Source organism: Dermochelys coriacea, chromosome 1 (assembly GCF_009764565.3).
Source record: "Dermochelys coriacea isolate rDerCor1 chromosome 1, rDerCor1.pri.v4, whole genome shotgun sequence".
Taxonomy (NCBI): Eukaryota; Metazoa; Chordata; order Testudines; family Dermochelyidae; genus Dermochelys; species Dermochelys coriacea.
Window position 1 is genome coordinate 259,414,299 of NC_050068.2, and position 27,479 is coordinate 259,441,777.

Consider the following 27,479-nt stretch of genomic DNA (forward strand, 5'->3'; position numbering starts at 1 on the left):
CTCACTGGGGAAAAAAAGCAAGAGAATCTTAGTACAACATATGGTCACTCTATACCCTAGTAAGGAGATGCGCATATTACAGTTGTTGGAGGACTCTATTTAGCAGTAACAGGGCTATTGGAAAGCCAGTCAGCATTTTTTGTTTCTCTGATGAAAACTGGCTCACTCCCTGCCCCAAACAATTGTCAACAACTTAATTTTCTGGTTTTGGCTAAGATATTGATTTTTTTTTTTTAAAATATTGAAATTGGATTCAGGATTGTTAGCAAGCATTTTTGGCACACAAAGTTGTTAAATGACAATCTAAATGGCAACACAGTACTGCTTTCATGCTTGGCTCACTCACGCCCCAGCCTGCTGGTAGAGGAGGAAATAGGTGGAAAACTGCAGGACCCCAGCATCCACCTCTTGGAGTGCAGAGTGGCAACAGCAGCAGCAAACCCTCAGGTCCGATCATATGCCAATGGGCGCCACTGCCAGCCTAACGTACCATGGTGAAGTTAGCACAGCACCTGATCTCAGGGACAGGGCACCTACACAGCCACAGCAGCTCATCCTGCCCTGCGCAGCTCCCCCCAGATGAGAAGGATCGCTGCCAGCCCGGGGGAGAGACGCGCTCCCCAGCTAGGGTGACCAGATGTCCTTATTTTATAGGGCCAGTCCCGATATTTGGGGCTTTGTCTTATATAGGCACCAATTACCCCCAACTAGGGTGACCAGACAGCAAGTGTGAAAAATCAGGACGGGGATGGAGGGTAATAGGAGCCTATATAAGAAAAAGACCCAAAAATTGGGGCTGTCCCTATAAAAGTGGGACATCTGGTCACCCTACCCCAACCCCCATCCTGATTTTTTACACATGCTATCTGGCCCAGCCAGCTGTGTGTGACCATTCCAATCCTGGCTGGCTGCCGAGGAAGTGAGTTACTTTCACTTTCTTTCCTCGGCACAAAGAAAAGGAGGACTTGTGGCACCTTAGAGACTAACAAATTTATTAGAGCATAAGCTTTCGTGAGCTACAGCTACATGCATCCGATGAAGTGAGCTGTAGCTCACGAAAGCTTATGCTCTAATAAATTTGTGAGTCTCTAAGGTGCCACAAGTCCTCCTTTTCTTTTTGCGAATACAGACTAACAGGGCTGCTACTCTGAAACCTTTCCTCAGCACGCAGCCAGTCAGCCCCAACCCAGCCTGCCAGAGGGGTGGGGGGAGAGAGGGGTGCTCCGTGGGGGGAGGGGAGAAGAATGGACATTATGGGAGGCAACAAAGGATACTGCAGGCGCTGAGCCTGCCTCACCTCACGCCGGGGGAGAGTCACACTCTCAGGTGAGTTCCTCCTTCGCCACCCCGCCCCTTCCCAGACACCCCAGCAGCCAATCTCCTCCCTCAGATTGTGCTGCCTTCGGCTCTCTCTCAGACCCAGCAGCCCTGCTCTTACCTGCTCCACTGCTTCCCGTCTGTCTAGACTCCCGGCAGAGTGGTGCCCTAGGCAGAGTGGTGCCCTACGCGGCTGCCTATTTGGCCTATGGCTAAGGACGCCCCCTGGGGGCAGCTGTCGTGCAAGTATGCAGGGCCATTAATTGCCTCCTACGACACAGGACTGTGGCTCTGGGAAATGTGCAGTACATAGTGAATAGTTGTGCAGCAATGGGCTTCCTGAACTGTGGCACACAATAGAGGGCACACATCTTTATTTTAGCACCAAACCACAGAGTACATCAACGGAGAGGGCTATTTTTCTATGGTAATGCAAGCACTGGTGGATCACCAGTGACATCACTGTGGGCTGGTCAGGGAAGGTACATGATGCACACATCTTTAAGAACACAAGACTGTTCAGAAAGCTACAATCAGGGACTTTCTTTTCCAGCTGGTGGATTATCATCAGGAATGTTGAAATGCTAACAGTGATCCTGGGAGATCCAGTCTATCCCTTGCTCCCATGGCTCATAAGTCTGTACACCAGGTACCTCAACAGCACCAAGGACCATTTGAATCACAGGTTCAGTAGGTGCAGAAAAAGAGTTGAATGCACCTTTGGTTGTCTGAAGGGTCAATGGCATTGTCTATTTACGAGACTGGACCTCAATGAAAAAAAATGCCAAAGATTGTAACTGCCTGCTGTGTGCTGCAGAATATCTGTGAAGCGAAGGGGGAAAAGTTTCCACCAGGCTGGAGGGCGGAGGTGGAGTGAATGGCTGTCTGCTGAATTTGAATAGCCAGATACAAGGGCTATAAGAAGAGCTATATGGCTCTGGGAGGCTCTGAAAGACCATTTTAATAGGGTTCATAGTTGCATGCTCCAGCTGGCCTTGCTCTTTTGAGCCCAGTATGAATCTTGTAGTGAGTGCTGTGTGTGTAGTAATATAAAACTTTGTCAATGCACCTTTTAATACTGTGAGAATGATATTGTGGGTTCTGAGATAAAATGAAGTAACAGGAAATTGGTGAGCGTCAGACATGCTCAGAACCAGATAGCATATGTTGTGAACGAATAAAGATGAATTATATTTCAAAAAATAGAATTTTATTCTGTAATGTGAACCAGGCAAATTATTAAACATTTAGAACTTTATAAAACTTGGTAAATTAAGGGAACACAACTTACGAATGGGAAAGAACTGCCATTTTATATTTCAGGTGCACACACACTAACCGTGTCTTTCACAGGTCCATGTATGTGCAGCTGTGATTGTCTTTAATGTGCCCCGGATTGGATTAGTAGGGGTAGTGCAGTGCCACGTGGAATGTTGAGGATGGTGTAAGGAGGTCCCAACATTGAGTTGTCTATGGGCTGCAGAGGGAGGCGAGCCTGGGATTCTTGGACCTACAGGTCTACCAGAGTCTGCAGGGTCTTGGTTTGCTGCCTGAGAAGTCCCATTATGCTCTGGTGCATCTCCTTCTCCTCTCCACTCCTTCCTTCCCCATGATGTCTGCAAGGGTCATCCTCCAGGCCCTGTTCTCAGTCTCTGATGCAGTACAGGCTTACAACATGTCCTAGAACACATAAGCCTGAGTCGTCCTCTCTCTCTTTCTTATCTGGCTCAGGCTTTCTGTGGGTGTGGAGGGGGAGACCCTAAAGGCCACAATAGCAGCAGCTGCAGACACAACACACAGGAGTACCATTGTCAGTATATTCACAACAGAAATCAAACCTTAGGATACTGGACTCACACCTCTTGATCCCCAAAAGTTGTGAGCACTGCATTCTCACTTCTTGGGACGATACAGTCCTGCGCCAGTCACAGCACCAGCCATGGTGAGTATGGCCCTTGGGCTGGGGAGATGGTTAGGCAATTGAAGGAGGATAGCTCACAGCTATGAATATAGTTGTATAGGGCAATGGAAGTGAATAGTGGCACTGTTTTCCACCGGCAGGGATGATTTTAGCTAGTATCTCACTTCTGAGGGTAACAGAAGCAGAGAGAACAGCTGCTGCTGGCATCCCAATGCCACCTGGGCCGGTATGCTGCTAGCCTATGTACTACAATGGTGCCTGTTGAAGTAATCACTGAGTGGCATGGAAGAGTGTTCTACTGCAGCAGAAGAAATAAGGCAGCCCTCCCCAGAAACCTTTGGCAGAGGATTGCAGAGTACCTTCATCACAGTTTCATCACGATCTCTATGGAGAATTCACAGGACATCCTGGAGAATATAAAACAAACTGCTCTGCATGGCCCCCTCTGCCTAACTCTAGAGGGGGATGAGAAGCGGATAGCAACACTACGTCTCTTGGTTGTTTCACTACCTCTTCTAGCATAAATAAAAAAAAGAGTAAATCAACAGATGTGTCCTGCTAATTTGGGGCTTCCATCTCTGTAATTTCAAAGCAAATCGCATACTTACCCTGCATCAGGCTCGCTCTTGTTTGACTGTCAGAACTGGCTGGACTGCACTGGGGTCAAAAAATACCCTGGCTCACTGTGCAGCTGGATCCCCTGGTCATCTGTCCCCCATAAGCCTCCTTGCTGTTCATGGCAGGGTCCTGTGACTCGGGCTCCTCCAAAGTATCCACAGGGCTCTCAAGTGTGGGGTCTCCCAAGGATGACATGGACCTCTTTGTAAAAGTGGCAAGCCAAAGCTCCGCACCGGATTGATTGTTGACCTCCCTTGCCTTCTGGTATGCCTGCCACAGCTCCTTGGCTTTCATGCGGCATTGCTACTGGTCCCTCTTCTAGCCCTTCTCCTGCATGCCCCAATCAATCTGCTCATAGATGTCAACAATTCTACAGCTGGATCGGAGCTGTGCCTGCACTGTCTTCTCCCCACAAACCCAGGAGGTACAAAACCTTCTGTGTACTGCAAGTAGCTGGCATGGGCAGGGGAGCATGCCATAACAATGGAGTGTTGCTAGGTGTTTGCCAAGCCGGGCAACCAGGAAAAGGAATTTCAAAAATCTGTAGGGCTTTAAAGGGGAGGAATAGTTTCCTGTCCACCTGGGCCCTGGGAAATGGAGGTCACAACAGTGACCAGAGCGGTCACTGTGGGGCATTGTGGGACAGCTCCTGGAGGCCAGTAACAGTTGATGTAAGTAACAGTATCTACACTGACACTGCGTCAACCTAATTACATCAACCTTGACTCTCCACCACTTAGGGAGGTGGTGGTGTTAAGTTGCCGTACCGGGACAGTTATATTGGCGGGAACAAAATTTAAGTGTAGACACATCCACAGCTGGGTTGATGTAAGCTGCCTTGTGTTGACCTAACCATACAGTGTAGACCAGGCCTTAGTGACCAGATCTGGTGCCCACAGGCTCTTCTGGGCAAAATTGCGGCAAGCACTGAAGACAAAAGGAGGGGAAACAGATGATGAGCATAGACTTGGCTTGCCCCACATCTAGATGGGTTTTCAATATGCCTTATTAAGCATTGTAAATAGATGGCAGGAGTTGGGCATTTTCACATCATAACGCTGGGACTGTTTTGCTTTTAGTAGAAAACGGACACCAGGCTTCCATCTCCTCTTCTTCTAGTTACAATAGATTTTGAAGTCCAAGAACTATGTATGAGCCAGTATCAATAACAAATAGCCATCAGATTTGTCCAGGTAGTTAGTAAGTCACTTGTTGCCAGAGTCATATTGGGATTCCAGGTGAATGGATGTCTCCAGAGGAAAACACCTGTGTGTCTGTCCCTGCCTCTAAGAGCAGCAGCCCAGTTCCTTGTGTTTTTGTTTTTGGGAAAAAGTTTGGCTCGAGCTTTGTTCTTCATTTGTATTTGCTGCTGTTTTGTTTTAAAATATGGAAACTACCCAAAGAGCCAAGTTAACAGCTCTGCTAGTCTGTCCCCAATTACATAAAAATTAAAGGGCAAAAGACCTATTAAGACCTCTAGTCTATTTTCCAACACTCCTCGTTAGACAAGACTGTTACCTGCAGTATATTCTCCTGTGCTTTGGCGAAGCTAGTTGTAAGTAACTGAAGTGATGGGGCGGACACTGCTTCCCTTGGCAAGTTAAAACATCGCCACTCACCTCTGAAAATCACGAAGAGTCACATACACACAAGGCAGGCAACAGGCTTTGGAATGTAACAATTTATTGGGGTTAATATTTTTCTTTAACTCCCCATTTCTGGCATTGATACAATACTCAAGAGCAGCAGAAAGAACAAAATGTACAAGAATACAAGAGTAATTAGCACAAACCGCCCCCAAACCCAGAGCAAGCCATTTTTCCACTGGAAACGCCAATGGGAGGGGGATCCTATCGCCCCATCCCACGTCCCATCCATCCACTCTAGACAGAGTTTAGCCAGCTGGGAACTGGATTAAAACAAACAAACGCAAACACTATATTTAAAAATGAAAATTACAAGACAAAAAATATATAGATATACAATTCATTCGTGCATGATTCTTTAATTAAATGCATTTTTCAAAATAAAAAAAGTTACAAGATATTTAGGTTTATTTTAAATTAAAAAAAGTCACCACCTCCCCTCTCTGGGTATGTCTCCAGTTGACTCCAGGTGTGCGATTCCCAGCTTAAAGAGACATACTTGTGCCAGCTCTCAGAGCTTGCATACTAAAAATAGAGTGCCACCATGGCTTCACAAGCCACAGGACGGGCTAGCTGCCCCGAGTACATGCCCATCTGAGACCCTAGAGTAGCTAGCCAGTCCTGAAGTTTGCACTGCCACAGTTGCACTCTATTTTTAGTGCATTAGCTCAATAAGAAATAGTGTGAATGTCTCCTTGAGCTGGAAATCACACAACCAGGTTAAAGGGTAACCATAACCTGTATGCCAAATGTGGGGTGGGTATGGGGGGGTATATGGGTTGCATCAGGATCATCATCATTATAGAAATTACATCAAAATCTCTCTCTGGGATAAAGAGTAAGGCCCTGATCCTGCAAAGACTTATGCACATGCTTAGCTTGAAGCAAGTATCTCTAGACATCAGTGGAACTACTCGCCTGCTTAAAGTTAAGTACTTGCATAAGTCTGCAGGATCTGGGCCTCAGCTTGGCACCTGGGGAGGTGGAGGGAAGAGGCAGATGGGCAAGCCCTGATTTCCTCCCTCCTTGCAATTTTCCACCCAAAATTTAGAAGAGAATCCTCTACTGTTAAGAGGGGAAGGGGGGGCATGGCAAATAGTTTAGCTCCAAAATTTAGATTTAAAAAAAATGGTAAATTTATTTTCAGAACTTGAATGAAGTTTCCTTCCCCCACAACAAGGAAACCCACCTGTCCCTGCTACACTGGAAGAGTCAGGGCTACTCCCGGGAAACCAGGAAGTGATACTGACCAAGTTAATTTCACCATGCTAGCGGAAGTGCAAAGAAGAAAACTACAATAATGGGGAAAATTTAATTGGATTTAAAAAGACACGTTTCCTGTATGACGCCCCAATCCAGTAAAGTACTTAGATCCATAACCACCCGCTTAGAAGTTTTGTGCATGCTTTAAGTGCTTTGCTGAACAGGGATGGATTTAAGCATGTGCTTCGATGCTTTGCTGAATTGGGGCATCATGGGGTGTTATCTAATACAGGGATTAATGTTTAAACGACTTAACCTGCCATTACCCCCCATCAAATTAATCTCTCTTGAATCACCCAACACTGCCAATATTTAAGATCACATTACTCTGATTTCTCTTATTGATGTTCTCCTTTGGGGTAATCACACTGTCTCTTTCCTCTGCCACACTATTTCCCCAGTTGCAGCCATATCTCAATACCCTCTTCCCCATACCAGTCTTAGATTGGCCAGAGTGTGCAAAAGTGGGGCACTCCACCCCCCAGACTGAACATGCTGTCTCTGCAGAAGACCCCAGACAGCAACCCCTTGAGGGACAAGAGTGGAACATCCCTAAGGGATTGATATGCCCTGTTAGGGTGGAAAGCAGGTCTTGGATGCAGTTCTGCATCAAAGACAGAACTCTGGACGGTCCCGTAGGGTTTCATCATGTGCTAGGCAGCAGAAGGTGGGAAGGACAGAAGAACTGCTAGAGGTACAACCCTGGAAAAACTGGTATCCTCCTTTGTTACCTGACAGATTTTTTTTTTGGGGGGGGGAAGAGGGGAGAGGAAGAGAAGAGACTTCCTGGTCCCCACTTCTTGTAAACCAGTGAGGGCTATCTCAACCTTGGAAGCGTATAGCATGTTTTAATGAGAATATATGACCACACAGTGTCAACACAACTGCCTCACTGTGGGGGAGGAGGCGACTAGGAGCAGTAGGGACGCCCAGATCTGATGATGGATAACTGACGTGGGGAGGTTAAGCAGCAAATGGAAAAATAAGAGTGAGGGAAGAGGAGATGAGAGATTCTTCTCCTCAGAAATGTACACATTGCACTTTTGGAGGAGGGCCAAAATGCTCTCTCATTCAAAGCCAGAGTGACAATACAATGGATTTATAAAATATCTGGGAAGGAATGAGTGGGTTCTGAAGCAATACTCAGCCCTTCTATAGCTCTATATGCACATTAATAAATTTTAGCCTCCCAGCATCCTCTACAGGGCATTGCCCCCATGGTACAGACAGGGGAATGGAGGCAAAGGGCAGTGAAGCAACTTGCACAAGGTCACAAGAAATCAAAAGAACCCAGGAATGCCTAGCTCCCAGCCCCAAGAGCAACTCTCTGAACTATTATGCGTTTGATACAGGGATTGGGATGGATTACGTGGGGGATTCTTTTATAATCTATCTATATTCATATAAAAAGTAAATAAGATCCCAGCTCTTGCATGATATTGGGCAATCCAAAAAGCAGCAAAGCAAGCAACACTGGAGAAAAGGATACATCAGGCCAAACAGTGCAAGGCCTCAGTTAGAGGTGCGGGGGTGGGGGACAGACAAGCATAGAATATCAGGGTTGGAAACCCATTCTTGGTTTGTTGCACCTCCCTGCTCAAACCCTGGCTACGGAACTGGAATCCCACACCTGCTGGTGAGAAGGGCCTCCCCAGTTGGCTATGCTACTTTCTCCTCCCACCATCCCACATCCACAGATACCACTGTTGATGTGGTGTGGAGGGCGGGAGTGTGGGGAAAATGACTACCTGCCGGCCCTGCTGCTCCCCACCCCAACCTGTGCTTTAGCTTGGATATCTACAGGGAGTTCTGACTCTCCATTCCCAGTACTGTCAGGTCCATGAAGGAAGTTAGACTGACTGTCGGGAATATTGCAAAGCACTTGAAACTTCCTTTAACAGCAGAGGCGAGGAAGGGGATTTAACAACCCAGGAAGACTCAGCTCAGAGAGCACCCATTTGGTAAAGGAGGGAGGGTACCTTACCTCCATCCCAGCAGGGGTGGCAGGAGAGGGGTGACTGAAGTACAGGAGATGCGGAGACACTCCCCCATCCCCTGAAAAGACACAGCAAGCGAGTGGCTCACCTAAGATTAGAAGACAGAACTCCCCACTGGGCTACATACATCCTCCCATCCCTGGCTTTGTATCCTTGTCAGCTCCATGCCCATATGCTAGCTTCAGTGAGACCAGAACAGAGCAAAGGTGGGAGACTAGTATGTATGCTCAGCTCAGGACTGAAGCTGTAGGTCAGGACAGAGGAGCACTGGCAGAACTCAGGGGTGAAGAGTGGAGAAAATGAGTTCCCAAGAACAGCCCAGCTTTGTTTTTTTACCCAAAATGCACAGAGGAGACCCTGACAAGCCAGAAATCTTAGAGTCCCATATCTAGTAACTTATTACATTCAGACGCCAGTGTCTGGTTCCCATCCTCTTTCCTACAGTCACCCCAACACAGCAGATGAACAATATGCAACAAAGAGAGACAGTGCCGCCTTGGCTGGGAAAGCTCCTTCCATCACTATGGGACATTCACACACCCCACAGTTCAGAAGGCTACAATCCTGCGCTAGTAAAAACCCACCAACGCCACCCTGGCTCTTACCCCAACATGCACTCGATGCACCCCAGCCTTCCCAAGAAGAGGGTGCTCCCCACTTGTCCAAAACTTCAGGTACACGTGGGGGTTTCTGCCTTCCTCTGAAGATCTGGTAGTGGACATTGCCAGAGGTGGGACACCAAACTAGACTGGGCTACGTCGGGTTCTGCTGTGGCAAATTCTGTATTTAAAATGCCATTTCCACTAAGCACTGAAATCAGTGAGCTGATAAGAAGACAAGGAAGGGAGCTTTGCCTTGTTCTGAGTGAGCGTTTATTCTGCTCTTGGGGTGGTTATCTAGCAAGAAAGATGCAAGCCAATCCAAGATGTCAGTAGCTCCACTCACATGCCATTTCCATTTTACCAATCTGGCCCAGATCCCATCAGGTCAGGATTTACCATTCTGCAACAACTTTGGCACCACTGTACCTGGGAAGGGGAGAAAAATACAGAGCCTCCATCTAATTTCTGGAAAGGGGGCAGGGAAGGGGAATGGTAGTGCTGTTGGATGGAACTCACGCCAACACTTGGGGAAGTGGGGAAGAGAAGGGTAAATTATATGGGGTTTTCTCCAAAACAGAACTTGCCTCTTCAAATCAGAAATTGCTGGTTACCCCAAAGACACCCTCCTCCAGTTCAAGTGAGCCAAATACCATCCCAGACACACACTTCAACACTACAAAATACTCTCTTCTCTAAGGACCATCTAATACCACTACAGTTTGTGCAATCACTGCATTTATTATTCATTTTTAAACTCTCTCTCCCCCTATAGAAATTTCATTTTTTAAAAACTTTTCTTTTTTCTTTTCTTTTCTTTTTTTTGAAAAACTATTCATTTCACTTTTTCCACTTTCCATCATAAAATCTCCTCTAAAAACACAACAAGAGAATAAACATGGCACAGACACAGACTGTTTCCCTGGTTTTGGGGGAATGCTTTTGAATACTCCCCCCAACCCTATGCCCTCTCTGAAAGACATGGATGGGACCTCCCTTTTATCTTCCAGTAGGGAGGGAGGAAAAAATAAATCGAAGATGGAAGGTGAGCGTAACCCACATTCATACCAGCGTGGGGTTTTGTCAGCCTCTAGTGGCTGGACCACACAAAAATTTATGAGACTGCTACTGCCTGTTCTTTAAACTCAAGCAATAGAGACTCATGCTTTTATATCCAGAGGTTCAGGGTTCAATCCCCACAGGTGACCCACCCGGAGGGTGGTGACACATGCAGTCAAGCTACTTCTCCTGACTGGATTGCACTTCTTTCCTACAGAGAGATGATCTACGATACAAGTTCCTCCAAAGCCCACTGCCCCTCTCCCGTCTTTATAATTCCAGGAAGAAGGGTCACCGAGCCCCCATGCAATCCTCTGGCCAATGCTTCAGAGGAAGGCGAAAACCATTCACGAAAAAATCCAGGAACACCAAACAACAGATATTAGGAGGGAAAAAAAAACCTCTGCCAAGTGAACATTTCTTGGCTAAAACATGTCAAGAGTTTCCTATTAAAGTTCCCTTTTTTCTCCCACTTAAACTTTTCAAATATTTCTGAACTTTATTACCACGAAACAAGAACGCCATCACATACACACCAAGAGAAACCAAGCAACCTAAAAAAAAAAAAAAAAAAAAAAAAAAAAAGTGACTGGCTGGCATGCATCTACTCCGTAAAATAGTTCCTCTTATCTTGCAGCCTCATAAATTAATTCCTTTTTAAAATCGTCTCTTTTTAAACACAAGTCTCTTTGTTATTCTCCCAATATAGATCTCCCACCTTTTCCCAGCCTGCTTGTTTTTGAAGTTACCATGAAATAAGAGAACCCTGCATGCGCAAGGTGAAGGAAAGATGCAAAACAAAGCAAAGACAACAGGCAGGTATTAATTCACATACACACATACATATCCAACAAATTACAGGAAGCCTTGGACTGATGAATGAATGGGGAAGTCTCCCCCACCCTGTAATTGGTTTTGAAATATTCTGCTGGATTTTAAAAGTTTTGTTTAAAAAAATCCACCAAAGATGGGCAGTTTTGTAGAGGTGGGTGTTGTGGTTGTGTGGGAATACAACTAACCACATGTAGGATCATCTTTCAGATTGGCTACACACAAACTGGAGCTAAACTCATTTGAATTCACACGTTTTTAAAATTTTGATGCAAGTTTCTGTGTAGACATTTATTTTGCAGTAGGTGAGTTTTAAGGCTGGTCTACACCTAAAAATTAGTTCGCACTAGCCGCGTTGATTATGGCTGTGAAAAATGTTGTGCCCTGTGCAATGTAGTTAGGTCAACCTAACCCACACTGTAGGTGCAGCCAGGTCAGTGGAAGAACTCTTTTGTCAACCAAGCACCGCCTCTTGAAGTGGTGGTTTTATTACACTGACAGAAGAACACCTTCTGTCACCGTAGCAAGTGTCTACGCTACAGTGGCGTAGCGGCAGCAGTAGTGCTTGTAGTGTAGACATACCCTTCAAATCCAGGGTGTCTGCATGCAAAACTACAAAAGGGGTGAATTCCACCCAATTTAGTTATTTTGGTGGCTGTGTGAGTGTGAGAGAGAGAGTCTCCTTAGAGCTGAGTTCCTCTCTCCTTCCCCCAGTACATGCACCCCTGTAGGCATATAAAGAATTATGGATCCCACAACAGGCAACCCCTCCCACCCCCTTTTTCCCCATGGTCAGGGAATCAAGGCAGACACTTATTGCAACACTAATTTAGATGGATTTTATCAGCCCCTCTTCCCCACGCCTGTTGCTGAATCTGTGAAACACTCGGATGTGGGGAAGTGAGGGAGGGTTATCTAGCCACAAAGCTCAGCACTGACACAGAATCAAACAAGCCATGAATGGCAAAGAAGAGCGCTTTTGCACACTTAGACATTAAGAATATGTCTCAGGGAACTGGAGGAAGCCACATCATCGCCTGCTTCCAATTACAGAGGGTGGGGGCAATTCCAGATCCAATTTCACACTGAACATGTAAAAACAAGGAGTTGGGGAGTGGGGGGGGGGGCAGAGGAAGGAGAGGCAGGCAGGCACACACACACACACACACACAAAATGCAAGACACCGTAATTCTTACAACAGGTTCTTAGCACCTTTGGTTGACAATTGTAGAGGCAATTTCAGATCCTGGAAATGGTTGCAGTGAACCTCTCCAACGCACCCACCAGAAACAGGTGAAACTGAGCAGGAAGAGTAGCAGATCTTCCTTCACACCCACAAGGCTTGTGAAGTGATTCAGTGGAGCCAAGGAGGCTTATATTTTTCCTGGGAAGTAAGACCTGTTGACCTCATCCTGCTGGGGTAATGTCATGCCAAGCTATTGCTCCTCCTGAATTGAAGGACGGATGTGTGGCTTTCCCACTTCCACTAGGAAAAGGCTTAGGAAGGGTATGGCATGCCTCAGACCCGAGCAAGTGCAAGTGATGAACACAAGGAGGAAGATCCAGGCTGGAAGTGACAGGCCCAACAAAGCTCAGCAGACTGGAAGATCTGGAAGGGAAGGAGCAGAAGGGAGGAGGAAGGACCCAGGTGGTCTCAAAGTGCCCATACAACTGCCAAGTTAGCACCAATAGTAAAAGCAAGAAGGAAGTGAGCCTGGGGCATGTGTTGTAGGGGTGCCACCCCCCACTCGAGCTCTGCTGCAATTTCGTTCTAGCCCTGATGCTTTATCTTCTGATCTCCTCCCCTCCTCTCCCTCCCCCCCCCAATAGTGTCCCTCTCCAGAGATACAGCCAGAACTACTGAAGCTGGATCATAAGAGACAGCTAACCTATGCCACAGAGAAGGGAGAGGGTCAGAGCTGCCCTGGGAGAAGGCAGGGTGAAGAACTGGAGAAATGGAAGAGTGTGTGCATGGCAGAGGGGGAAGGTGGAGAGGAGCACAGCCCCTTTCAAAGGCCTTATCCATCTCTCCAGTAATAGGAGCTCCACCATACCTTCAGAAAAGATGGGGGGGAATCCTTCCCCACCCAGCCCCAACACATACACACGCGCACACACACACACACCCCGTTGTCACCCAGGCTCCACACCAGTTAGACAACATATTCTTTGAAGACAAATAATCATTCCCCAGCCCAACCCCTCACAGCTGTGACATCTGGGAACTTCAGACACCTCTGCCCTCCAACTCCCATCCCAGTCTCTGAGCAGAAAGAAAAAGAACCGGGGAAGGGGATGGCGGGGAGAGCAGGAGAAAACTAACAACAGCCATTCACACCATGACTTCTTCCAGCAGAGCCTCCCCTACCCTGCCGAAGCTGGGAGCCAACTTCTCACTTGCTGCCTCCTCCACCCGCTGCCATCTTCTCGAAATCCTCTGCGTTGCAGAACTCCTTGATGGTGACGGTCAGGAGATTGCTGGTGACATCTGTGACCACCACGTTGGAGCAGGGGGACATCTCAGGGCGCCAGTCGCCAGCCTCCTGCTCCGGGTCAGAAGAGGAGAGGGACGATGAGGGTGTCTGGCCCCCAGCACATCCCCCGGGGGGAGAGCGCTTGCTGGTGGCTGCTGATTCTGGTGGGATCGACAGGTCCAGGACCTCCGACTCACGCCAGTCAGGAATGGCAGGGCTCAGGGTTTCAGGAAGCAGCTTTGGGGGAGAATCGTCTGGGTCGGAGGAGGAGTGAGGGGTAGGAGAGGGGCAGCCCGAGGAGCTGGAGCTGTGGGCATCATAAGGGGTGGAGCCCATGATCAGCCCGCAGGAGGCACCTTGTGAGCCTCCTGCCTCCATCTTGCCCTCTAGAGATGCGGCTGGTGCAGCGGACGGCTTGTTGTACAGCGAGAAGGTGCCGAACTTCATGTGGCGAATCTGGGTGCGGAGGATGCTCTCGCTGAATTTCTTACTCTTGCCAATGACACGGTTTCGTGAGGGGATCTTTGGACGGGCCAGGCCCCCTCCTGCACTCGTGGCCTTCCCGCCCTTGTCAATGACCTTGAGGTTGAGGATGATGCGGCTGCGTTTGGGCTCACGAGGCTTCACCTTGCGGTTGATGATGCGGACGGTCTCGGAGAAGGGCGAGACTGGCGGACGTATGCCAGCCCCTCCCCCTACCCCCCCGCCGTTCTGGGGGTCTGGGCGGGGCAGGGGGCGCCGGGACATGCGATGACATCGTCGAATGTCTTTCTTGAGCCGGTGCACTGCGGCGCTGGAGTGCAGCTTGGGCGACGAGGTGCTAGAGCCAGGCTTGACAGAGAAGTGTACGTCCCCAATGTGAAGGGCCTCCGCCTGGGCCCGAGCCTGCGGTGATGGGGGAGAGAGCAGAATGGAGTCAGAGACTACCTGAGATTTGCCAGGCCTTGAGTCGGGGGCACCTCAGCTTGCGGTGACAAGACCACATTAGAGGCACCCTGTCAAGAGCCAGAAGGCTACACCTTGTTTGTATACAAATTACACATTTAAATGAAGAACTAAATGCACAGGACCCTAGTACTAAGGTAACCCAGTGGCGAATGGCTGCCAGAAGTCCCCGTCAGTGCCTGTTACAGCCCCTAGCTATGGAGCTTTGGCTCTTTAGTTCAAGCTGTAGGAGCTCCTGCTTTAGCTCCAGAAGTCCCCTGTTCAATCCCCAATGCATCAGCCAGGATGGCAGCTGTGACACTTGCATCGTCTTTGACAGATGAGAGAAACGACCTGCTGGTGTGTGTTCAGCAGCAATGAAAACAACCAACCAAGGAACTCAGAGCCATGGGAAAGGAACAGCAGACTTCATCTGCAGACTGTTATTATCAATCACCATGAACGGCTCCCTCCACAAACAAGGGAAGTTAATGCAGGTCAGCCGGTCAGGTTCTAGGACTTACCAAGGACTACACTTTGTGGAAGTCTGAGACTAGGTCTACACTACAGACTTATGTCGGCAGAACTACATTGCTCTGGGGTGTGGAATATCCTCACCCCAAGCGACACAGTTATACTGATCTTACCCCCTGTGTAGACAGCGCTATGTCTACGGGAGGGCTTCTCCTGTAGACAAAGCCACCATCTCTCAAGGAGATGGAGTACCTACGCTGACAGGAGACGCGCTCCTGTCATGATAAGTAGCATCCTCACAAAGCATGCAGTGCTGCTTTAGCGCATTTCCTTGACCTGCCCCTTCTTACATGCTCCCCTGAAAGAGGAGCACAAAGGAAAGTGCCCAGGGAGCCTGGTGCCAGAGATTCTAAAGCTACACTCAATTGTTACTATACTCTGTCACCAGGAAAAGGGGCCAATCATCCTCATAAGCATCTAGTGGTTGTTCGTGGGGCTCAACACCAAGAAGTTTATTTGTGGTGAGTAAGCACCCCAATGCGCAATAGACACTGTCTGAATGTAGGGAGCCGGGACTGTGTCCATAAGCTCACAATCTAGAAAACAAACAAGACAAAGGATAGGGGAGAGGAATAAAACAAGCAAACAAAGTCCCATCCAGACTATTAGTTGGTTAATTTTTTGTAGGTGTCATGGGAGAAATGGATCTTTAGGAAGGGTTGATGGAGAAGGTAGTGGTCTGATGGATACTATGAGGGGAAAGTCTCAGATTCAAGGTTCAAAAAGATACTGGACATAGAATTGTAAGAGTGGAAGGGACCTCGAGAGGTCTTGTAGTCCATTCCCCAGTACTCAAGGCAGGACTAAGTATAAACCATCTCTGACAGTTGTTTGTCTAACCTGCTCTGTCACTGGAGATTTTTAAGAGATTTCACAACCTCCCTAGGCAATTTACTCCAGTGCTTAACTGCCCTGACAGTCTGGAAATTTTTCATAATGTCCAACCTAAACCACTTTTGCTGCAATTTAAGCTCATTGCTTCTTGTCCTATCCTTAGCGGTTAATGAGAACAATTTACTTTCCTTCTCCTTGTAACAACCTTTTTATGTACTTGAAAACTAATGTCCCCCCCTCAGTCTTTTCTTCTCCAAACTAAACAAACCCTTTTTTTTTTTTTTCCCCAATCTTCCCTCACAGGTCATGCTTTCTAGACCTTTAATAATTTTTGTTGCTATTCTCTGGACTTTCTCCAATTTGTCAACATCTCTCCTGAAATGTGGCCCCCAGAACTGAACATAGTACTCCAGTTGAGGCCTATTCACAGCATAGCAGAGCGGAAGAATTACTTCTCGTGTCTTGCTTACAACACTCCTGCTAATACAACCCAGAATGTTTGCTTTTTTTGGAACACCATTACACTGTTGACTCATATTTAGCTTGTGATCCACTATGACCCCCAGATCCCTTTCCGCAGTACTCCTTCCTAGGCAGTCATTTCCCATTTTGTATGTGGGCAACTGATTGTTCCTTTCTAAGTGGAGTACTTTGCATTTGTCCTGATTGAATTTCATCCTCTTTACTTCAGACCATTTCTCCCGTTTGTCCAGATCATTTTCAATTTTAATCCTATTCTCCAAAGCACTTACAACCCCTCCCAGCTTGGTATCATCTGCAAACTTCATAAGTGTACTCTCCATGCCATTATCTAAATCATTGATGGAGATATTGAACAGAACCAGACCCAGGACCGATCCTTGCAGGACCCCACTTGATATGCTCTTCGAGCTTGATTGTGAACCACTGATAACTAACTACTCTCTGGGAACGGTTATCAAATCAGTTATGCACCCACCTTATAGCAGCTTCATCCAGGTTGCATTTCCCTCTTTTGTTTATGAGAAGGTCACGTAAAACAGCCTTATTAAATCATATAGATACGATATACCACTTCCTCCCTATCCACAAGGCTCATTACCCTATCAAAGAAAGCTATTAGGTTTGTTCTTGATAAATCCAAGCTGACTGTTACTTATCACCATATTATCTTCTAGGTATCTGCAAACTGATTGCTTAATTATCTTTTCAGGTACCAAAGTTAAGATGACTGGTCTGTAATCCCCTGCGTTGTCTGCATGGAGATCAAGAACATGTGGAGTTATCATAATTAATGAAAATGCAAATTTTGGAAGGGATGTTAAACCTCACGTTTTAGGATTTTAGCCTAGTGTGTGTGTGTCAGGGCGCGGGAGTAGGGGGAGAAAGAGCAGATTATCTCACACATGCCTACTGCAGGGTCCCTACACCTTCCTCAAACATCTGGTGCCGGCCACTGTCATAGACACGATATTGGGCTAGATGGAACTAAGGCAGGGGTAGTCAATACGCGGACTGCAGGCCAAATCTGGACCATCAGATGTTTTTGAACAGACTGCAAAATCTTTTTATTTACTTATTATTGTTACTGTGGTGTGAAAAACGTTTCTCTGGATTCTGGACCTTGACCAAAAAAAATAATTAATTAACCCTAACCTAGGGTCTATCGTGGTTTCCGATGCAATTTTTATATTCCTATTCCACCCCTAGGTTCCTATGCAAATCCTGTGTTCTTATTCTCCCCCTAAGCGCCAGACTTGTCCTGCCCCTTCAGATGAAATATTCATTTAATGTGACAGATTAAATAGTGAATGTGTAGAAAAGGCAAATGCTTTTCTCAGAGAAAAGATAGCTGCTCTTCCCCCTCCTCTCCAATAAACGTATCAGGAGTCATATCTGCTAACATTTGGGACAAAAGTTTTTAGTTCTTCTTAGTCCTGTAGAGTCACGACAGCTCTGGCAGAGTGAGCTGGAATTTACTATGGCTCGTGCATCAGCAACAGGATTGTCTGCAAGCAGCTAACTACATTTTCATTTGTAAATTGAGATAGTCTGATCTGGAGACAACAAACACAGAATCCTACAGCGTAATTTTACACTCACTTTTCAGAGCATAGCCACACTTTAAAAGGCGCCCTGCAAGGATAAGATGCCCCATCCCCTTTGAAACACACTCTCCCTCATCCCAAACAATCACTCTATAATTCTTTGCCCCCAAAACCCAGCCCCGGACAGAAGTAACCAGACCTTTTGGCCCCACACCCATTATTGTCTTGCCAACTTAGAATCAAATGATCCTTGTACCATCTAGTGACCACAGTGAGAACTGCAGTCCCCAGGATACAAAATCCACTTTCTCACCTCGTCCTCCTGACACTGACACTCTCTCTCTCACACACACACACACACACAGAGCTCAGGACAGGTTCTGGGGAGCTAAGGTTTTAAGCTGCACTATTATCTCCCCTGCCTATCTCCCAAACTCCTTCTATCTGATCCCAAAAGATTCCACTCCTGCTGATTGCCCCCACCCTGCCCACTCCAATCCCAAATTATGACAACAGCACACACTGCAGGAAGCCCCAAACCTCTCAAACAGCCCTGCCACACAATGGGAGAAGTTGGGAATGGAGACTTGAAGGCATGTAGCTCATCTCTGGCTAATAGAGGACTGTTCCCTACAGTAAGCTCTCCAATGCTTTGTCTAGTCTAGCTGTAAGTGGCTCCAGTGATGGATGGGGGTTTCTACTGCTTCGTCTGGAAACTATTCCACAGTCTAAAGGCTCATGTACACTAGGTGTTTTATACCTGGAATTAAACGATTGTCAAATAACTCAAGGTGGTTACTGTGTTTGTAAGGACAGTGTTTGCCACTCCCCAAATGTTTATTACAGGCCACAAACATGTGTTTATCCTCAGCAAAGGTTAAAAATCTCTAGCACACACAAATCCTCATAGATTTCACTGTCAGGCATGACGTCCTAATGCGCATCCAGAGTTTCTTTGGCTCAGACTCCATCCATTATTCCATGGCCTATGTGCCTTACAGCACAGATATTCAGATTCCTAACCCAAAGAGCCTACCATCTAGTATGTTTCAATAGCTCTTTGAAGCCAAATAATTCCTCTCTTTTCATCACCATTTAAATACATACAGATTGGTAGTGGTTCTCTTCAGACATCTTTTAACCAAGCTATCTGGTCCATATTTTACTTTGAATCCATGTCTTGTCTCAAACATCATTATCACAGCCCCTCAAGCATTTTTACTGCTCTTCTCTGAACTCCCTCCAGTTTGGGATTATCTAGTGGTGTGGTGCGGTGCGGTGCAGGGAATGACATCTCTTATTCCAAGTGAACTGAAGCCATATAATGAGGGATTATTAACTGCCTGATAGCTGACATGGCTCCCCCTGCACAGCAAACCCATAAATCCCCTTGTCTTTTTTGCCACTATATCACATTAATCTGATGTCCAATTTGCTTTTCGCCATCACACCATGGTGTGTGTGTCACTTTCTCTCTTATAAAAGTATTTCTGCTCTCAAAGTTTCTTATGCTCATTGAATACTTGTATCCCATATTACTTTATATTCCAGAAGCACTTGTCTGCATTTTTCCTGGTTGAATCCATTTCTTATTTCCTGCCCATATTTTATTTCCCTGCCCTCATGAAACCTTGTATTTTACTATCCTATCAATGGAATTAACATGCTGGTTTTCTCCTCTGACAGATTTACAACAAATAGGCTAAAATGGAACCTAACACTCCCTCCAACTCAATACGCTGCTGTTACTCACTGCTTAGTTTACATTCTTTGTGACGCTTAGCAATCCATGTTAGAGTACACATACCCAAGTCAGCTTGAATTCATTTTTCAAGTAAAGTTTCAAGAAACAACATCAAATGCTTTAGCGAAAATCCAGATGTCCCAACTACCGTGTTCCTTCCAGACACTAGTCCAGTAATTCTATCAAATATGTGATCAAGTTTGTCAGATATCATTTACAAACGCTCCTCTCTTCCCCCCTGGAAGTTGATAGTTTTACTGACCCATTAATTTTACCTTACTCCTGGTTATGTGCCTGCTTCCCTCTATACCTGGTGCTACCTCCCAATCCCACTTTACAAAGTCTTCTTCCCACTCAAATTTCTGCAAGAAACACACTTCTCCCTGCTGAAGGCTCAATTCTTCTATGGTGCTCATGAATTGTAAGGGTTCATAGTTTAAGACAACAAAAGTTGATCCTTTCTCTGAACTTCACAAGTGCATCTTAAATGCCTCCTTCAGATGGTAAATTGCTTGGAGTGGGAACGGTCTTTACCTTGGTGACTTTAGAGTGGAAGATGTGTTCAGTGCTGTACATAGAATACCCTGATTGACTGATCCCGGTTCAGTTTTCACCAAGATAAAAGTCTGCAAACGTCTAGAGATTTTGTTCTCATTTAACAGAGAACGAAGGTTGATTTACAGCACAGTAATTGCTAGGATCACTTTTTTCCCTTCTTTTGGAAATCTGTATCACATTTGCTCAGCCCCCTAATGAATTCTCATCAGCTAGCCCCTCCCTACTTCTGTTCTTTTTTAAATAATTGTTGCTAGTGATCCAACACATAATTTAATCAGTTCATTCCCTTCACACTCTAGGATACACATACTGAAGACAGGGTGAGAAGTACATATTCAAGTTCCCCACAAATCTTACTTTACCTAATTTATGTCAATAACTCTACAAATAGGAAGTAATAAAGGATACAACTCTTTTCTTGTTTTGATTCAAAAGAAAACACTGTCGTAGCTCTGCCGTATTTACACGAGTCCCCCCTTATTTATTAGTACATCTGCTTTGTCTTGTACTCCCCCCTCAAATAATATATTTATAAGATCCCTTATTTCCCCTTTCACCTCTTTGGCTAGCATTTTGCAACCTTTAGCTGACAGAGCAACAGCAAGTTGCTGTGGTTCCTAAGCAACCCTACCATAAATTGTGTTTCCCCATTGGAGGGGAAATGAATGCTATGAAGGAACAGATTTCAATTTCAATCTGCTGAGGGGTAATTTATGAACAGTGAGATCAAAAGCAGAGTTTGAGGGGGAAAGTTGCTTAACACCATGTTGCGCCTCCCTCCACTTCAGTTTACAGACTAAATTAGGTCTTGAAAGCAGCAAGAGGGAAATCCCCTATTGCCTATTATTGCATGCTCTCAATTACTACTTCTTCCTCCAGTAACATCCTCCAATCTTTACCTTATTATTTAGAGTGACTGAGAATAGAGATCTCTGCAAGCTGAGCAGGAGCATCAGGGACATGTCCTCCGATAGCACATGCATGACTTTATGGAGTTGCATGTGACCCTTGCATTTCCCAAGCCAACAAAGCTGTGAGGAAAGAAGTATGTCAGGGAGGTGAGAAAGGAAGACAAAACTTGCATGCGAAATGTATGTGTGGGACAGTTAATGTGTCTCTATTATCCTGCATGAGCATCCATTTTTCCCCAGACTGAATCTTATTGTTATTTCCTATCTATATATTTCTAAACCCTCAAGTAACCTGCTACAGACAAGATCTATCAGGGATGTCAGATTACTAAAGATTGGAAAGGACTGCCCCACATCAGCCATTCCAAATTCCCCTCCCAAAGCAACAACTTACATTTTCCATAAATTAGTCTCACCTTACAGGCTATTGCATGCCATGATCCCCCCTACAAGTAAACTTGTCCTCTGGGCTTGAGCTCTTCATCCATGGGAAAGTTTGATTAATATCCAGGGAATACAGCCAAACCTTCTACCCAAAATACTGTAGCTGAAGCCCACACTTTCAGTCCTGCCATCCATGATGGAAGAGCTTGTTAGTGATGTCACAAACACTGGTGTGATATCTCTTAACTATCCGATAGAAAAGCCAAGCATTAGAAGCCTGACTTAAGGCACCAACGGCCAGATTTATAAAACAATCGGGTGCCCTAAAATGCAGATAGGCACCTAGTGGGATTTTAAGAAGTGCCCAAGCAGATTGGCACATAACTCAATTCAAAGAGAATTCCTTTGTAAATCTGGCTCCAAATTAGTATTAAGATAAACTAAATAAGCAAACGGAATTTCGAATCAGGTCACTTATTTAGATGCTGTAATATGGATTTAGAAGCCTAATACCACATTTGAAAATCTTGGTCAGAAACATTATATATGAAACCATTCATTACAAGTGCATGCTAGCCTTTTAAAACCAGTCGTGGTTTGGTTCCGTATTTAATCTCCATGCCTTTCCAGTTCTAATCGGTTGAGTTTGCAAGTTAAAAAGAATATTGTTCTAACTGCCAGCTCTGCAAACTCCCCCGGGGACCCAAGAGTCAAGTTTCTCCCCCGTGCTTCAGAAGTCCTCATCGGCAAGAGATTCTGCAGTCAAAAGAACTGACAACATGTTTAATGTGCGAGACAGAACAGAACCCTCCTTCTCCTTCTGTAGTGGCATCAGTCCTGCAGGATTTACGGGAGTCAAAACCTTGGCTTTGGCAGACAAAGATAGGACTTCAGTACAAAGGACTGAAGGGCTCTTTTAGCTGATTTTCTAACTAAAATCACATTGCAAAGTTTCCTCAAAAAAAGTTTGGACAAGTTCAGATGGTACTAAACCAAAAGAGAGTTATTTCTTGCTGTCTAGTCTGACTTCTGATCCAGCCCTAAAAATAACACCCCAAAGAAACCAGCAACTAAGGGAAGTCCCCAACACAACCTCACCAGATCTCCTCCCCAGAGGAGACACCAGCAGCTCCTGCCCTACTCGGTGCTCCCCACAGTCAGGCATCAACCTACCAGTGGTGATTTTTTGTTCCACACTTCACTCTCTTCTCCAGAGTGTCAAGCTAACTATAAGCACAAGTCAGAGGATTACAGTAACAGTCAAGTAGATTTCAAGAGTTGGGGAGGGAAAAGAATTAAGGCAAGTCAAGACGCCAGTGAAGGAATATTGTTTGTTGTGGTAGTGTTTAAGAAATTATAGGAATGCTTTTTTCTTGAAGTGTCAATGATTCGTGTCCCCCAACCCCAATATCTTTTTAAAATAGAAAACCATTAACTAGAAATCTAATCAATTTAGACAGTAAGTTAGAAGTAAGGTAGATTCAGAATCTGCAACTGTTTCTGAGATGCCCTACCAGCTTTTTGTGACTATACAATCACATGTTGCTATATACAGTATTACACATTTAAATTTTTTAACTAAATGTTTCCCTTCCATGTTGCTCTGTCCCACACACATAGAAGAGGAAACCAACTGACTATTCAGGAAACTGATTAGAGTTGTCAAATACTCAGTGTAAATAAAGAAGCAAAAATTAGAATATTTCTTTTCAGATTTCAAGTGTTCAAGTAATAGTAGGTTAAAAAAAAAATCAAGCAGAAATGTTATTTTTAAGTCAGTGGTGTTGCCTTAAGCTTTCCTCTGCATTATTAGACTCCCAAATGCAAGAAGATCTAAAGCATAAAAGTGTCACAGACAAAAACTGACTATAGAGTGAAACTGACTAGCTCCGTTTCACGGAGTGACAAGTAAAAAGAAACATACTCATTAGTGGGGAAAGCGAACAGATTTTTATCATTTTCAGTTTTTAATTAAGGAAAGAATAACAATGTAGACAAGGTGATGGTGGGTGGGGGAGGATGTTCCAATCACAAGCAGTGCTTCCTAAAAATTTCCAGAGAGCTCCCCAGTTTTTACCAGGGCAACCAGAAAACCCCAGGAAGATTCTCCCCACAATGTTTAAACTATTTCTGCGGTCCTCCCATATGCTCTATCCTTCCAAAGCAGATAACAGGGGGCATCCTATTGCAGTGGTTCTCAACTTTCCAGAATATTGTACACTTTGTAGGAGTCTGATTTGTCTTGTGTACTCCCAAGTTTCACCTCACTTAAAAACTACTTGCTTACAAAATCAGACGTAAAAATACAAGAATGTCACAGCCACTATTACTGAAAAATTGCTTACATTCTCATTTTTACCATATAATTTAAAATAAATCAACTGGAATATAAATATTGTACTTACATTTCAGTGTACAGTAGATAGACAATGACTTGTTTATTCTGCTCTGTGTGAAATTTTAGTTTGTACTGACTTCGCTAGTGCTTTTTATGTAGCCTGTTGTAAAACTAGACAAATATCTAGAGGAGCTGATATACCCCCTGGAAGACCTCCGAGTACCCCCAGGGATACGCATACCCCTGGTTGATAAACACTGTCCTATTGCACAGAACTTTGAGTGCTGCCACTTAGCGCTTCACTTATGTTTCAACAGAGCTTTGAAGATGTGAAGCCTCTCAACACCCGTGAGGCAGGAAAGCAAAGTATTAACCCCATTTTACAGATGGGGAAAGCAGACACAAAAATGTAAAGTCACTTGCCCAAAGGCACAGAATGAGTCAATGCCTGAGATAGGAGTATTAGATGCACTGCTACAGCACTCATCTCCATAGTATCTGGGTATCAGATTAGACCAGAATTGAGAAATTCCTGACTCCCCATGCAAATTTGTCTTAAATACACTGGATGATACGCTGGTTGATATTCTGGCACCTCCATTCATTTATGATCCAGGATTGGGATTTGTAGGGGAGCAATAATGCAACAAATTAGTCTGCAGGGTGTCAGTGAGAGAGCAGAATATGGCAGATACTAACTCTTACAGGAAAAATCTGTCAGCTTCCTCTACAAAGGTCACCACCACATTTTAAAAAGAGGAAACTGGGGACTCCACTATTTTTTTTTTAAAAGTCTTCCTTGTGAGACGAAACACGACTATGCATGAAGAAACAGATATCATGAAAATGACACTGTCATTGGGGACAAAGTGGAGTCTTTATGCCATGAAGAGCCAGAGTTATTCCATGAATTCCAGAACAAGTAGCGAGCCCCAAAGGACTGCCAATATAGCGCCTGGGGGCATCTAGCATACTGACATGTGAAGAGGAGGGGCAGCAGCAGGACCCTTGTCATATCTTAAAAAAAAGAACAACTACAAAACCTTTTCATAGCCACCAAGTATGCCACTATATTATCACATACAGACCAAAGGGGGGAGGGAGGAATGAAATACCACTGTGGTGGGGAGAGAGAGAGAGAGCCGATAGGTGCAAACACCACAGGGACAAACATCTGGGGGTGGACGGAGAAGATTGACAAGAAGAGAACATCCCCACAAACACACATTCACACACCCTAGCTTGTACTATCCCATTGGTGATAATCCCTCACTACCCCAAGCAGCATCTCATGCACTTACTTCTATTCCGCCCTTTTATTTAGTTGCACCAGACACGCAGACTAAGGGAGGCCCAAGTAATTTGAGAGTTAAGTACTTCCAGAAGTGGACAGGCAGCGGGATTTTGGATACATCTAACCGGGCCTAAGTTATTTAAATAAAAGTTACCTTCAGGAGGAAAGTTTTAGGCTTGGGTCCTCTCTTCTTGGGCCCATACAGCTCACGCTCTCGTTCCCTTTAGGGAGTCAAATTTTAGAAAGTTAAACTTTTTCTTAAGAAAAAACACACACACTCTTACACTTTTTTTTGGGTAGCTCAGATGTCAAATAAACAAATGTGCTTTCCCCTGTTAAACTCACTTCTGCTCAAAGGCTGCAATAAGTCGGGAGTCCAGGATGTTCTCTTCAGGTTCCCAAGTGCTGTACCTGCCAAGGCACAAAAAAATAAACAAACCACGAGCACCCGCATAAAAAAGGAGAATGTGGGCGGCGGGGAGAGCGACCCCAGAGTACAGTTTGCGCGCACGGAAAAGGGATGCATAATATTATCTCAGCGCGGACTTGGGGGAAAAACCCTTTATACACACACATCTACACGCGCGCGCGCATACACACACACACACACACACACACCCAGGGAAATACTCAAACAACTCACTTGATGGCCCAGCCTTTCCATTTCACCAGGTACTCGATGCGCCCCTGCAAAACACAGATGAGGAGGGGGGAGAAGAGAGAGAGAGGATTAGCGAAATGGCCATTGCAACAAACCCACGGCAGCGGGGAGCGGGGGGCCGGGGCCAGGCTGGGCGGCTGCTCACCTTTCGGATCCGCCGCTTGATGATGGATTCGGCCGCGAACACTCGCTCCCCCACTGCAGACAGCTCCATCTTGCTCAGCAGCAGCACTCACAGCCCATAATAATCCCGCCCGCTTCTCTCTCTCTCTCTCTCTCTCTCTCCTTCCTTCTTTCCTTCCCTCCCCCCCCCCGCTCAGGCTGCTGCTGCTGCCGCCGCCGCCGCCGCTACCAGAGCTGCACCGGCTCGCGCACACGCACGCGCACGCTCGCTCTGCGGCCGCACGTGACCTCCCTCCTCTCTTTCTCCCCCTCCCCCGTGCACCGTTACCAGGCTCTCCTCGGCGGCGGTTGCTAGGGCAAAAGGAGGAGGGCGCAGGCGCGCGCGGGCTGAAGAGAGCGGGGCGCGAGCTGGGTCGCTGCTTGGGCGGCCAAGCGCGGGGGCGGGGAAGGGAGCTGGGGGTACAAGGAACGGTGGGTTGGAGTGCAAACGCGCTGGGAGGCGGGGGGGGGCAGTTTTAGAGATACAGCCCCCCTCCCTCGGCTCCTGTAAGCCGGTTGCCAGTGAAGCTGCCTTCCTCCCCAGGAGATCCCGGATCCCAGGGTCAAGGGGGCAGATGTGTAGACAGCCCGTCTATCCCATCAGTGCAGTTAGAGGGACCTGCCGGCAGCGTGTTGGTCAGGAAAAGTCCGGACACAGATCAAGATAACAAGAGTAGCCCAATTTATAAGTAAGGCATCAAAGGGGAAGGAATGGAAACCCCCATGCTTCAGGACAGAAACTGCCCGCAGAAGAATGGAGGTTAGGAAGGAGGTTTCCCTGAGATCAGGTTATCCTATAACTCCCACTGCAGGGTTTCTTGCCTTTTCTCCTGAAGCAGCAGCTAGTGCTGGCCCCTGCCAGGGTCAGAATGCTGCACTACATGGATCATGGGTCTGACCCACCCTGGCACTCCCTTTCCCCTTGTTCTTTTCTCATGGTTAAAGCCCATTTTCCTATGACACAGCAGGTAAGCCCTAACCATGTTCCCTTGAACTACCCAAGGTCCTAGTTTGATTCTTGAAACACAATTAGATTCCATCTGCTCTGTTACACTCACTATTCTGTTTGAAATCAATAGAATGCTTAAAGTTAGGGCTTATCTACACCCAGTTGTTCTGCTGTAATTATACTGGTATTGATAAAGCAGTAACAGTCACTAATCTGGATGTAGTTATATTTACTTGAGGGTGCTTATGCTCCTAGAGCTTATTCCCATCTGGGAAGGGGAATAAGCTTTGCCATATATGTATCTTTATGCCTGTATAATTGCATGCGTGGTAAGAGTTGTACTAAATAACTTAACACAAATTCACATGCTTAACTTAAATCATTATATTGGTACAAAAACTGTAGACCAGGACAGCACGTGGGTGTGTTTCAC

The 27,479-nt window shown here is 45.9% G+C and overlaps 1 protein-coding gene across 3 annotated transcripts; it reads right to left on the reverse strand.

Moving 5' to 3' along the window:
* Nucleotides 1-5,522: 5,522 nt before the first annotated feature.
* Nucleotides 5,523-26,376, reverse strand: CBX6 (chromobox 6). Of its 3 annotated transcripts, XR_006276837.1 has the most exons (6): nt 26,081-26,376; nt 25,918-25,961; nt 25,620-25,685; nt 25,429-25,495; nt 8,305-14,611; nt 5,523-7,551 (listed from the first exon to the last, which is right to left on the reverse strand). XR_006276837.1 is itself a non-coding variant. In XM_038389546.2 (5 exons), the coding sequence occupies exons 1-5, from the start codon at nt 26,147-26,149 to the stop codon at nt 13,646-13,648; spliced, it is 1,212 nt and encodes a 403-aa protein (XP_038245474.1). In that variant the 5' UTR covers nt 26,150-26,376; the 3' UTR covers nt 5,523-13,645. The 3 variants fall into 3 exon arrangements, 2 of the variants coding, with proteins under 2 accessions (XP_038245474.1, XP_038245493.1); XM_038389546.2 differs by having other exon boundaries at nt 5,523-14,611; XM_038389565.2 differs by having other exon boundaries at nt 5,523-14,557; nt 26,081-26,326.
* Nucleotides 26,377-27,479: the final 1,103 nt, after the last annotated feature.